The 13,759-nt window shown below is 49.1% G+C and overlaps 1 protein-coding gene across 3 annotated transcripts in view; it reads right to left on the bottom strand.

Annotated features, from left to right (window-relative positions):
• The window catches only part of Card19 (caspase recruitment domain family member 19), a 14,812-nt gene extending 6,893 nt beyond the window's left edge, over nt 1-7,919 (bottom strand). For 2 of the 3 annotated variants that reach the window (XM_028867651.2, XM_028867652.2), the window contains exon 1: nt 7,809-7,916. In XM_028867651.2, coding sequence (XP_028723484.1) covers nt 7,809-7,815 — 7 coding nt within the window. In that variant the 5' untranslated portion in view covers nt 7,816-7,916. Of the gene's footprint in view, nt 1-7,808 lie in introns of all 3 variants that reach the window. The other variant, XM_028867653.2, reaches the window with a different exon arrangement.
• Nucleotides 7,920-13,759: the final 5,840 nt, after the last annotated feature.

Here is a 13,759-nt window from a genome sequence, read left to right as displayed (position 1 = left end):
CCAAGACACTCACTAAAGAGCTAAAGACACAAATCGGTTGAAAGTGAAAGGAGGAAGAGGACAGTCCACTCAGGTGTGTCCAGCCTTCTGACATTTCAGCATGGGAAGTGGTCATCTACAAATGTAATGTTCAAGAACAATTTCATAATGTTTTAAGTATGTTTACAGCTTTGTGTTGGGCTACATTCACAGCTGTCCTCAGTCCCATCCAGCCCCATGTGGCCCATAGGCAGCAGGTTGAACACACTTGATTGTAAACAGAAACCAAACCAGAAACAGGAGTGGCTGGATTAGTATTAGACAAAATAGACCTTAAGTCAAAACTGGTACAAGAGATTAAAAACAAAAACAAAAACAAAACAGCATATGTAAATAAAAGGTTTATTCATCAGGAACGTGTAACAATTATAAACACATCTGCACCAAGTATCAGAGCCCCAAATAAGGAAATATTGGTGGAACTGAAGGGAGACAGACAGCTCTCTAACATTTAAAGATGTTAATGCACCACTTTAAACAACAGACTAGACAACCAGCTACAAGATCAATAAGGAAATGGAAGACTTGAGCAATACTCTAAACTGTACCTAAAAGTCACACACAAAACACACTACCCAGTAACAAAAAAACCCACACTCTTCCCAAGTGCACATGAACATACTCTAGATCACAAAACATGCAGCTCCTCAGTCACAAATAAGTCTCAATATATTTACAAGCATTTAAATCAAAGGCTCTTTTCGGATCATGTTACAGGAACCTAGACATCAATACCACCAGAGTTCACAAATCTGTAGGAATCAAACAACTAATACAGCGGTTCTCAACCTTCCTAATGCTGTGGCTCTTTTAATACAGTTCCTCATTTTGTGGTGACCCCCTAACCATAAATTATTTTCATTGCTACTTCATAACTGTAATTTTGCTACTGCCATGAATAGTAATATAGATATCTGTGTTTTCTGATGGTCTTAGGCGACCCCTGCGAAAGGGTAGTTTGACCCCCCAAAGGGGTCACACCCCACAGGTTGAGAACCACTAAACTAACAGGTCAAAATGAAACCACAAAATAAACTGAAAACAACCTTGAGTCAAATGAGAAACAAACACACCAAAATCTAAGGGATGGAGCCAGCACACCTCTGAGAGGGAGAAGCAAAGCCATAAACTCACACACTTTAAAACAGCGAGCTTGGGTCAGGTGTGGCACACGCTTTAATCCTACCACTCCGGAGGAGAAGCAGGTAGAGTTCTATGGGTTTGAGGACACCCTGGTCTATGTAGAGTCCAGGCTAGCTGGAGTTACACAGTGCCTAATGAAACCTTGTCTCAAAATAAAAAAAATAAAAAATAAAAAAAGCTAAAATGAATGGCCTAACATGACGGACACCTCCCCAGCTTTTACAAGGGAAGGAAGGAGGGGCTAGAAAAACCAGACAAGTCAGACACAAAGCTAACGGAAAGAAGGGACAGGCGCAGAGCAGAGGGGAGATCACCCTGAGAAGACAACAGTTACAAAAGGGAAAAGTCAACATAACCCAAGTGTGTTCACCGAAAAGACCAGCAAAATGAACAGGTTCTTAAACAGACTGACAAAAATGACTGAAATTCCTGACATCAGAAATGAAAACAGGGTGGCCGAGTACGGTGATGCACATCTGTAGTTTTAGCATTGGGAATGCTGAGGCAGGAGGATTATAAGTTCAAGGCAAGTCTGGGCTACATAACGTGAGACCAAAAAACAAAAACAAAACAAAAATAAACAAATAAATAAAACAAACACAAAAGAGGTCAGGAAGAAGACGGCTCAGCCGGGCTTGGAGCTGCGCACAGGTGTGGGGACCTGAGAAATTCCTCTGAACTCTCACAGACCCAGGAGCATCGGCACATCCCTGCAATCCCAGCACTGGCGTGAAGGCGGGCAGATCCCTAGAGCTTGCTAGACAGAGAGTCTAGCTGAACTGGGGAACTCTAGGGACCCTGCCTCAAGAACTGAGGTGGGGACAGGAATCCTCAGTCGCTCATGAGCTGCTAGCCTGGCATACAAGAGAAGAGAGACCGTCTCAAACAAGGTAGGTGAGGACCAACACCTGAGGCTGTCCTCTGAATTCCAGATGTGTGCTATGGCATGTGCTCACCCTCACACACACATGCACACACATCACAAGATAGGGGTGGAAAGATGAGCCAAGCTGAGATAGGAGGACCCCAACTTCAAGGCCTGGTGGAGCAACTTAGTGAGGCCTTGTATCAAAATAAAAAATTTAACTTCAGTGGTATCTTTCCCAGCATGCACAAGGTCCTAGGTTCAGTTCTCAGTACTGCAAAGGATAAATAAACTAGTGACATGAAAAGCTGTGGAGAAGCCTTCAACACACAGTACTAAGTGAAAGAGCCTGTCAGAAAAAGCCCCATACCGTATGGGTCTAATTACACCACACTGCAGAAAAGGCAATACCAAGGAGACAATAAAATCAGGGATTGCCAGGCATGGGGAGGGAGGGATGGATGAATAAGCAGGCACAGAGGAGTGTTAGGCGCTGAAACTATTCTGTGTTATGACATAGAGCACTTGTCAAAGCCCACTGAATGTCCCATACAAGGGGGGAATGCTAATGCAGATTCTGGGCTCCAGCTAATAACAAACTGATAGAAAATGGTCATGATATGAGGGAGGGAAGGGGAGTCCATTTCCCCAATCTCTGCACTATCTGTTCAATTTCCAGGCAGTTGTTCCCCAAATAAAGGCCAGAGCCAGGCAGTATACACCAGGCAGTATACACCTGGGCAGTATACACCCAGGCAGTATACACCCAGGCAGTATTCACCCAGGCAGTATACACCCAGGCAGTATACACCAGGCAGTATACACCCAGGCAGTATACACCTGGGCAGTATACTTCAGGCAGTATACACCCAGGCAGTATACACCCAGGCAGTATACACCCAGGCAGTATACACCAGGCAGTATACACCTGGGCAGTATACTTCAGGCAGTATACTTCAGGCAGTATACACCCAGGCAGTATACACCCAGGCAGTATACACCCAGGCAGTATACACCAGGCAGTATACACCTAAGCAGTATACACCCAGGCAGTATACAGGCAGTATACACCAGGCAGTATACTCCAGGCAGTATACACCCAGGCAGTATACAGGCAGTATACACCTGGGCAGTGTACTCCAGGCAGTATACACCCAGGCAGTATACACCCAGACAGTATACACCAGGCAGTATACACCAGGCAATATACACCCAGGCAGTATACACCCAGGCAGTAAACACCCAGGTAGTATACACCCAGGCAGTATACACCCAGGCAGTATACACCCAGGCAGTATACACCAGGCAGTATACACCCAGGCAGTAAACACCTGGGCAGTGTACTCCAGGCAGTATACACTTAGGCAGTATACAGGCAGTATACACCTGGGCAGTGTACTCCAGGCAGTATACACTTAGGCAGTATACAGGCAGTATACACCTGGGCAGTGTACTCCAGGCAGTATACACCAGGCAGTATACACCAGGCAGTATACACCCAGGCAGTAAACACCCAGGCAGTATACACCCAGGCAGTATACACCCAGGCAGTATACACCCAGGCAGTATACACCCAGGCACTATACATTTGAAGTTCTAGCTACTGGAAAGGCTGCAGCAGCCTGGACAATAAAGAGAGACTTTGACTCAAAATAAATTAAACAAATAAGTAAAGTCTATTAAAAAAACTTATTTGGAAATTTCCATTGTTTACGGTAAATGTTTACGGTAAAACTGGGGGCAGGAGGGGGAACTCTGGAAAGCAGAGCAACCCTGAGCAGGAACAGATTACTTGAGAAGGAGCCCAAAGGATCTTCCTGAGTCACAGAAATGTCTAGATGCTGCCTGGTTTGTGCTTACACAGGTGCAGGCATTTGTCACAATGTATCAAACTGTTCTTTAAAAGCAAATGCAGGGGCTGGAGAGACAGCTTAGAGGTTAAGGCGCATGTTGCTCTTGGAGAACATATGGTAGCGCTCAATGGTCTGTAACTCCAATTCCAAGGGTTCCGATGGCTTCTTCTGACCTTCTTGACACCAGGCACACACACGGTGCACATACATGCATGTATGCAAAATACTTGTAGACAGAAAATAAATCTAAAAGCAAATGTATCTGCTTGCAATTGGATTAGACCTCTAAGATAGGTTGGCTTTTTATCAAATAGGGTCACCATGTTGAGAAAAGTGAGCTGGGTCCCTGGCTTGGTCCCTGGCTTTATCCCTGGGTATGGAATCAACAGGCTACCTTCCTCACCTCCTGTCTGGTCTGTCTTCTGACTCCTGTTGGGGAATATTATTTTAAGGTTTGTTACTTTTGTTTATATTTATTTGCTTATTTAACTCTGTGAAGCTGTGATACTGTGCCTGTCTAAAACACCTGATGGTCTAATAAAGAGCTGAATGACAATAGCGAGGCAGGAGAAAGGATAGGTGGGGCTGACAGGCAAAGAGAATATATAGAAGGAGGAATTCAGAAGAAGAGGAGAATTAGGAGCCAGAGGAGGAGGAGGGTATCATGGGCCAGCCACCCAGCTACACAGCAAGCTACACAGTAAGAGTAAGATTTACAGAAGTAAGAGAACGGGAAAAGCCCAGAGGCGAAAGATAGACGGGGTAATTTAAGTTAAGGAAAGCTGGCAAGAAAAAAGCCAAGCTTAAGGCCAGGCATTCCTAATTAAGAATAAGCCTCCGTGAGTGATTTATTTGAGAGCCGGGTGGCGGGTCCCCAGAAAGACCAAAGACCAACCAACAACAGACTCCTTCACCCTCTCATCCCTGATGGTGGCTTTGGGGAGTCCTTTCTTACCCAGGTGGGCACAGCCTATCAGCATGCCCACCCTATGCCAGGAACTCAGGAACTTGGGGTGTCTTCCAGTTCAGTGAAACAGTGGGGCTGCATTCACCAAGGACACCATAAACACATCCTCAGCCCGGAAGCCTGCTCTCAGAGACTAGGGATAGGCTTGTCCTGGTTGACAGACATTGCTCCCCCAAGGCCCATACTTCGGCTCATCAGCCATTCCACCCCTGTCTGAGGCCATCAGCACCACCCAATCATGGCAGCTGGGGACTGGGCATATTGGCCGAGCCCCTGACAATCTACTTAGAGGATAGACTTACCAACACCCCAGGGATACCCAGGGATGCCACACTAACAGATGCATTAGGTAGAGGCTGGCTTCAGTACCTGCAGCATCTTATTAAAGAGTTCAGATGAACACTGAGCCAACACACAAAACAATCCACAGGCCAGACATTTCGTGGTTCTAGTTACACCTACCTACAACCTCCATCCTCCCACCAGCTCCGCAGCTGCCCCGCTTTCAGATAGGGAAATGAAGGCATGGTGAAGTTACAAGACTGCCATCAGCCTGGAGGTAACACAGCCATGCTGCGGCTGCCTGTTCTGTCATTAACACATGGATCACAGTGAACTCAGGGGTCTGCTCTCTTCCAGACAGGAGGAGGCCAAGGCTGTCTGTCTCCATATTGTGCCAATGTGTACAGGGCTGCACATACAAGAGTTCTGGAATGAATGGGCTCCAGTCCAAGGTCCAAAGGCGAGGTCTGCTGGTAGACAGTGGCCAATGCCTCATAGCGGCCTCCTCCCACCCTGAGAGCCGCTAGCAAGATGGGCCTCTGCTGCCCACAGGCATGAGTCACAGGAGCCCTGAGTCACCTGGCATGGGTGGCCCAGCCCAGGAGCTGAAGCCAGCAGCTCTAGAGCAAGGCACTTCCTGTGGCTCTTGTAAGCTATGCAGGCAACCACAAGCAGGCAGCCACTGGGTATCATGCAGACTCGGGCAAGGCTCTGCCTGGATGCCCTGTAAACAAGGCCAGGAACGCCTCTACTAGATAAAAGAAGATGAATCCCTCCGTGCAGAATCCATGAGCCTCTGCCTGTGTTTTCCCTCCCTGCCAGCTGGTACTAGGAGCATGGCCCCGTCACCGCATCTTGAATGTCTGCAGCCCAGACCTAAGTCCTCATTCTGGCATTTGGGACCCTGAAGCAGTGGCCCCACTTGCCCTTACTCTGCCCATAGCCTTCCTGTCTGCAGCTCACAACCATGGAGTCAGGACCCGGGCAACAGGCTGAGCAAATCGAGTTGATTCATGCCCAGCTTATTTAGGCCCCTTGCAAGAATTCACCAATCACTCTCCTGGGGTGTACAACTTGGGCATCAACTCCCCCCTGAATCTCTCCCAGAAGCTCTTGTCATCACTCCATGGTACCTGTTCTGTGAAGAGACACACTCTCAGTGTTCTATAGACACACACACACACACACACACACACACACACACACACACACACACACAGGCAGCAAAGATTAATCTGTATGGCAGACCCCCAGCTGGTGCTCTAGGGCACTGAGCCAAGAACGGAGGCCCCGGGGCTGTCCATCCAACCCTGTCAGGCTTCTACCGTCTCCATCTCCTACCAGAAAAAAGGAAGGGTGGTGAGGTGTCCAAAAGTCAGCAAGTAGATGGCAGATAGAAAAGAGTGTGTGTTGGTGCCACAGTCAGGGGCTGGCTGTGTCCTCCCAGCTAAAAGCGACTACCCACCTGCCGCCCCCCCACCTCCCCACTGCCTGTTTTCCTGGAGCTGGGATGCCCCATTCTCCCCGAGTATCCTGTCTTTGCAATGGGCCCTTGGAGACATCCTGATGAGCTTACCAGAGGATCTGGAAAGCCAGCGGCAGGGCAGGGTGCAGCATGAATACTGAGACTACGCCTCCCATTTTGCTCCCACCACTGACCAGCAGAGTGGTCTGGGGGCACTTACCCAACCTAAGATTTTATCCTACACAGGCATATTAGGGACTCAAGCAGGGCTCTACACATAGGTAGTGCTCAGAAACTGCAGGCACAAACAAGAAGGCCCTGGAGGGACTACAAAGGAGAAAGTGGTAGCTGAGGTTTCCTCTAGCCTGTTTTGGAAGTCCTCAGGTTCTAGCTCATACGGTCTTATTTTTGTGCACCACCAATGCTGGCTCCAGTTTAGAAACCCTTGGGTACTTCTGGGGCTACCCTGACTTTCCTGGGCCATCCCAGATGACCTCTGCCACATGATGCTTAAGAAAGAGTGAGACTCCCAGAAACCAAGTGCGGCATCTGGGAGCCACCACATTCCCCGGGCTCTCTGCCAGAGGGGGTCCCTCGCTGACTCATCCTATGGCATTCTTTCAACAGGGAAAACTCAGCACAGCAATGTCACTGTGTCCGGCTGGGATCAGAAATGAAGTGGGCGAGTCCCCAGAGCAAAGGGTTGGGCTGGGGCTACCGAGCCTAGAGAACAGGAATCCAGTTGCTAGCTTCGAATTCCCTAGACTCATCTAGTAAGGGAACGTCGCTGGAGTCTCGCAGGCCCCCCGGAGCAAGCGGGAAGCACGGGCGCCTCACTGGTACCACAGGCTGCCCAGGAGCGCAGCGCTGGTCCCGCCTCCGTGGGGGTGAGTGCAATCGCCGCTCTAGAGTGGCGGTGAGCACCATTTCCCTCTCTCAGATCCATCCCGCCCCGGGACACCGCCCCGCTCCGCAGGTGCAGCCTGTACGGTGCACCGCGTGGACGCTCACCTGCTGTTCTGTCTCCTCAGTCCACGACGGTCCCCCACTCTGCACCCGAGACCCCCAGCGCCCCCCGGCCCGCCGCGCAGAGCCCCGGACACCCCGCCACCGCGCGCCGCTACGCCCGCGTCATCGGCGCCAGCTAACGCCAAGGTCACTGGGCTCCCGTCGCCCGCCTGGCCCTGCGCCCACCTGTCATGGCGGAGGACACGGCGCCGCCCCGCGGTCCTCGGCTGTCCGCCGCCCGGCCCGACGGCTCCGGTGACCGCCGCCGCAGGCCGGGCCCTAAGCCCCGCCTCTTCCCTCTAGGCCCCGCCCAGCGACGGCGACAGCGTCTCCAGCCCCAAACCCATCCCTCCAACTAGCCACGCCCCCTTCCCGTACGGAGCTCCGGGGCTGCGTCAGCAGTGGGCGGGGCTGGGGCTCTAAACACCACCCACTACTATCAGCCACGCCCCTCACCGAAACCCGCCCTCTGTCATCCTAAACTCAGGCTTCCCCCGGAGCTCTAAACTCCGAGCCCCAGTGAGCCCCGCCCCTGAGGAGTTTAGGCTGTAGCGGTGACCGGAGTCCTGCCTTCTCCAGCTTAAGCGACCCAGCGGAGCAGCCCAGTACTGCCGGGGTCCCAGTACGGACCTGAGAACTCAAGCCCCGCCCCACGCACAGCCTCTCGATAGTTCCTGGGGTCTGCGCCCCTTAGTTTAGACCCCGCCCTTCCTCTGGGCCGGGTGCCTGCTGTCCTCGGAGGTTAGTAAGTAGGTGTGTGCTTCTCGGCTCAGTTTTCCTTTGCTGCGCCCTGGCCGCCCCACCCCCACCTCCCGGATGAAGAAACTGAGTCTTAAAAGAGACGTGAATTACCCCGAGTCACGTAGCAGGTCAGGCCTGGCAAAAAAGGCCGGTGGGCGTTCACTGGCACCCAGGAATTGAGACTTAACCGGAAGCTTGGTTGGACATCTTTTTTTATCAAGTCCCCTATTTACAAAAGGGGACAAGTGCCTGGCATTGAAACCTAGTTAGGGAAGTCATTTAGTCTGATTGAGCCTCAGTTTTCCTAATTATAAAATGCGCAGCCTCAGGCAAATCTTTCCACCTCCTCACTTGTTTCCCTTCTGTTGTAGGTAGGCATGGCTCTTCCAGCTCGGTGCTCACCACAGGAAGCCCCCAAGCCCAGGCCCAGCTAGGAAATGGAGGTCTGTGGGGGTGAGAGAAGCAGACCCTCACAACCAACAGTGGCTGCAGGCACCAGATTTTACCTGTCTCTGCTGGTGTGCGAGTGCAGCGCATTTTAGAGCTGTAACTTGAGACATTGGAACCAGACCAGGACCCAGACCGGGAATGAGGGCCCCGGGACAGCCCAGGAATCCCTGGGTCCCTGAGCCCTCCATCTCTGCCTCAGTTCTCCCCAGGGGTGCAACCTCTCCTCTAGGAGATGGGAGGTTCAAAAGGCACCTAGAGATTGACTTGCAAGGTCACTGGGAATTGCGAATTTTTGGACCCTTGCTAAACACTGCAGAAAATGAGGTTTGCTCAGATTTCCCCAGGTCAGGCAGATGGAGAACAGGTTGGCAGCTGTCCTCAGCACCAGTCTGTGCAGGCAGAGAGACAGACAGCATGGACAGACCTTGTTCCAGGGCAGTGGAGAGTGTGCACTTGACCTACATGTGTGCTTGGGCAAGTGTGGGCTACAGCCAGGAGTTACATCCTGCAGAAGCCCTGCGAGGACCACATTGGGACCGTTCTGAAGGGCCTCTGGGGTATAGCTTAACCCAATTATTCCACATCCATCACTGTTATAGCAGTGGGGTGAGACCGAGGCTCCGTACCACCCATTTTTAGGCATCCCTGGCCAGATTCACCATCAGGAAGGCCAGCATTCCACCTTTACATCTTCTCCTGCACCCGACCTCACTTGGTCCCCTGAGGGAAACTGAGGCCCAGAGCAGAGTTCCTGACCCCAGGTCTAGCAGCCTGATGTGGCCTTCCAACTGCAGACTGTTGGTTCCTTGGCACTCCAGAGTTTTTTCAACATTTGTCCTGCCATGGACTAAGGCCTTCTGTCCCTGCAGGCTTGGGGGTGGGGTGCCTCCTGTATGGTCTAGGATGTAGAACTCCTGTGAGGTGGGTGGCACCCCACCCCCAAGCCTGCAGGGACAGAAGGCCTTAGTCCATGGCAGGACAGCTACAGGCACACAAGGAGCTACAAACCACATATGATGTCCACACCAGGATCTACAAGAGATGCAAGGCACTCCCTAGGCCTCGGGATAGGCCCTGGGTACCCCCACCTCTTCCCTAGGGCAAGGAGGGGGAGATGGGCACAGGCTGCTGCTCCCCCTCTGGCAGGCCCTGTGGACTTGAGATATTTGAATGTGCAAAGTCTGTGCAGCTGGAAGCCCTTTTTCTTAGACATAGCCAGAGGAAAGCCAGAGCTGGCCAGAGTCGCAGCCTGTGAGACCAGAGTTACTCAGGACCATTGTAGTAGATGGACAGAATAAAAGCTAGGTGCAGAAGATAACTCTGTTCTGAATATGGTAAGATCAGTATGGGGTTTACAGCCAAGGAGCAGGTGGTAGAGGCTTGGCAGATGAAAAGTTGAGAGACACCAAGAGGTTGAGGCTCAGTTGGTAGAGCACTTTCTTGCCTGGCACACACGAAGCCCTGAATTAGGTCTCCAGCACAAATAAAATAGGCATGGCAGTACACACCTGTAACCTCAGTACTCAGGGGGCAGAGGCAGGTAGGTCAGAAATTCAAAGTTGTTCTTGGCTACAGAGTTCAAGGTTAGCCTGGGACAGATGAGACTCTCTCAAAAATTAAAATAAAAAGGCAACATCTGGCGTAAGGGAAGGAATGGGACTGGGGAGATGGGATTAGTCAGCCTGTCCCATAAGCATGAGGACCTGAGTTCAGATCCCCAGCACACATATAAGAAGCTGGGAACAGCAGCAGGTGCCTGTAACCCGAATGCAAATTCTGGTCTCCACCTGCACCCACAGACTCATGTACGTACACAAACATGTACACACACAAACCCGAAAAGCATAAGGGAGACTCTGGCTAAACCAACTGCTAGGGTTTGAATTTCACAGCTCAAACTCATGCAGATTAATCCACACAATGAGGTGTGACCAGGTTGGACTGATTAGGGCTCTGCCCTCTCAAATGGATTAATCCATCTGTGAATTAATGGATTAGGGGATTTGTGGGTTACAGGGAATGGCTTTGTAATGAAGGAAAGCATGCTGCCTCTCACTGTGTCTTCCACTGAGCCACCCAGCAGGAAGATCCTTGCCAGGGGCCCGGGAGATGCTGGCACCATGCGCTAGACATGTAAATTAAATTCATTCTTCATCAGCTCTTCCATCTGCAGCGTACAGTTACAGCAAGAGACAGCGGGCTGAGACCTTGGCCTGCAGAATTCTTGCTGAGGGCCGGCCAGGGTGACAGCACAGGGCTGGGGGTAGGGATGGGGAACTCGGCCTCTCCTAACCGAGCCAAGCAGCTGATGTAACTCTCCCAAGGTATGGATCGTTTGCTCCGGCTGCCTTCTGACACCCACCATATTCAACTCCAAATATTAGAGTCTGCCTCCTCAGCTGCTTCTTCTGTCCATCTTCTCTTTCCTGGTACTCGAGTGTCCCCTTGGAGTTGCCTGCTCTGGCTCTGTTGGCTTCTGGAAATGACCACTGCTGCAGAAGTTGCCCTGGTGCACCAGGCAGTGCCCACCACATGGAAAGGGAGGCCCCTCCTCTGTGATTTGAGACGTTTCTCTCTGACAAGTCTCTTGGTCTGCTTGGGGACATCGCAGATTGGCATTCTTGTCACCAGGACACTCTTCTCTCTCCTATCCTTGATCTTCCTCTCCACGTTCTCAGCTCACTCCTGGAGCTCACTCTGCTCTTGGCTGCTTCCTCGATAGCCCCGTCTCTCAGTTCCCTCCTGGAACTTTCTCAGTCCCTAACCATGAGTTTCTCTTCACTTCCCTCTAGGAGCTGCCTGTACAGTCTCTGTCTCCCTAAATGGCTCACTGGAGCCTGCTGTTTTAAGTCCCCCAGGTACATCAGGTAACTTCTCTATGCCCTCCTGGGTCTCTAAGATGTTGGATTCCTCCCTCTGGCAGAGTTCCTGTTTGTGACCCTTTTCCCTAAACCTCTCCCACCTCCTCTTCACTTTTTTTTTTTTCCCCTCAAGACAGGGTTTCTCTGTGTAGTTTTGATGCCTGTCCTGGATCTCATTCTGGAGACCAGGCTGGCCTCGAACTCACAGAGATCCACCTGGCTCTGCCTCCCGAGTGCTGGGATTAAAGGCGTGTGCCACCATGCCCAGTTCTTCACTCTTTTTCTAAAGGATATCTTGCTCCATTCTCAGCTGGCTCCTGTCTCTAACCATGGACTCTTCCCATTCATAATACTCACCTGTCTTCTCTAATCTCTTTTCCTCTTTGGACTCAGAGGTTCCATTAAGTCTCACTGTTTTATTATAAATGGCTTGGCTTCAGTACAGCCCAGTGGCCAGAGACGGCACACTAGATTTCCAAATTCTCACAGACTGTAACAACTTCTATGCAAATGATCCCAAAGTCTCTTATCTCTAAATTTTATCTGCTCTCCACTCTGAAAAATCTCTTATCTCTAAGCCTCCTTGCTCTGCTTGCTCATCTCTCCCTCTGATTATTAAACTCAGTTCTACAGAAATTCAAATGTAGATAATATTAAAATTTCATTTTATGTTGTTCTATAAAAAAGTTGGGTTATGGCCTTTCCTCTCCAGACCCAAGCATGCTTGTTTCAAAGTTTCTTCCAAAGTCTCTGTCCTGCATCAGGTGGGTCACCTGACTCTTTGGCAGGGAGGAGAACAAAAGGTAACATCACAGGAAAAGACAGTATGTACTTAAAACAGTCAAAAGTACTGTTCCCAATAGGAATCACAGCTGCTTGTCCCACACTCCTTTTCCTGGTTCTGTCTAATTCTCTAAATACTCCCCTTTCTAAAACTTTTGCTAAAGTATAAACCTTATCTCAAGATTTGTAAGATTATTGTATAAATTCTCTTTATATCAAGATTTGTAAATTGGGTGTGGAGTAAAAAAATCTGTAAAATCTAACAAAAAAGTCATCTTAAATCTTGTAACAAAAGTGTTAATAGTTTTTTTTTAATCTACACATGGGTAATCTTAATTTGCTACAGTATACTGTATATGTAACTTGCATTCAACTCTGTTTATGGAAAATAGAACTTAAACAAATGTCTGATTAAAGTTTGTAAATTTCTAAGGTTATAAACGTCTACTAAGGTTACAGACTTTACTGACTTAAAGATGTATGTCTAAACACTTATGTCTTTGCTAGCTGTGGTCAACACCAGGCTTCTAGAAAATTTTAGATAAGGAACAATGTATGTTTGATGAATAAAATATGTTTGATAAATAAGGTTTATAAATTCCTAAGGTCTATTCAGAGCTAGCAGAAATTGACTTGAAGATGTACATATAGCCTCTTTGTCTTTGCTAACTTTGTTAAGCTTTAGCTATTTGGGTAAACTAAGTCATACAAGAAACTGATATTCCATAATGGTACATTACGAAAGGATCAGGAAAGTTAAGGTTCCCAGTCTCTCTGTGGACTATATTTATGGTTTAAAGCTTTATCTTGATGCTAAAGGATCTTGAACTCAAAAATTTAAAACTCTTAACAGGGATAAAACTGTAAAATCCTAATCTTATAAAAGCTACCAACTTGTTGTAAACTGTTAGCATGTAAGTTAATCATCAGTCACCTTATAAATGATCAAATTCTTTAACGTGCTCAGAACTATGCTTGTAGTTGTGCTAAGTATAAATGTAATTCATTTACAGGGACAAACTTTAGCCTTTTGTATGTGCTGTCAAGGTTAAGCCTGAAGAAGATAACTAAAAACAAAGGTTTGTTTAAAATTAGCTATACTTAATAGATTAGATGATGTCCCTCAAGCCCCCCAGAGAGATATGATGAATATGGCATTTAAAGTGTTTAATGAACAAGGCTTCCCCTAACAGACAAAATTACCAGCTTCTGGTAGCAGCAGCTGAGGCCATCTTCAAAGAAGATGGGCAACAATGGACTCTACCTGGAGTTTATTTCAATTGTGGTAATGCTGACCACCGG

The sequence above is a fragment of the Peromyscus leucopus genome, chromosome 5 (assembly GCF_004664715.2).
Source record: "Peromyscus leucopus breed LL Stock chromosome 5, UCI_PerLeu_2.1, whole genome shotgun sequence".
NCBI classification, from domain to species: domain Eukaryota; kingdom Metazoa; phylum Chordata; class Mammalia; order Rodentia; family Cricetidae; genus Peromyscus; species Peromyscus leucopus.
Note: the sequence above shows the minus strand (reverse complement) of the source record. Positions and strands in the feature narration are given on the sequence as shown.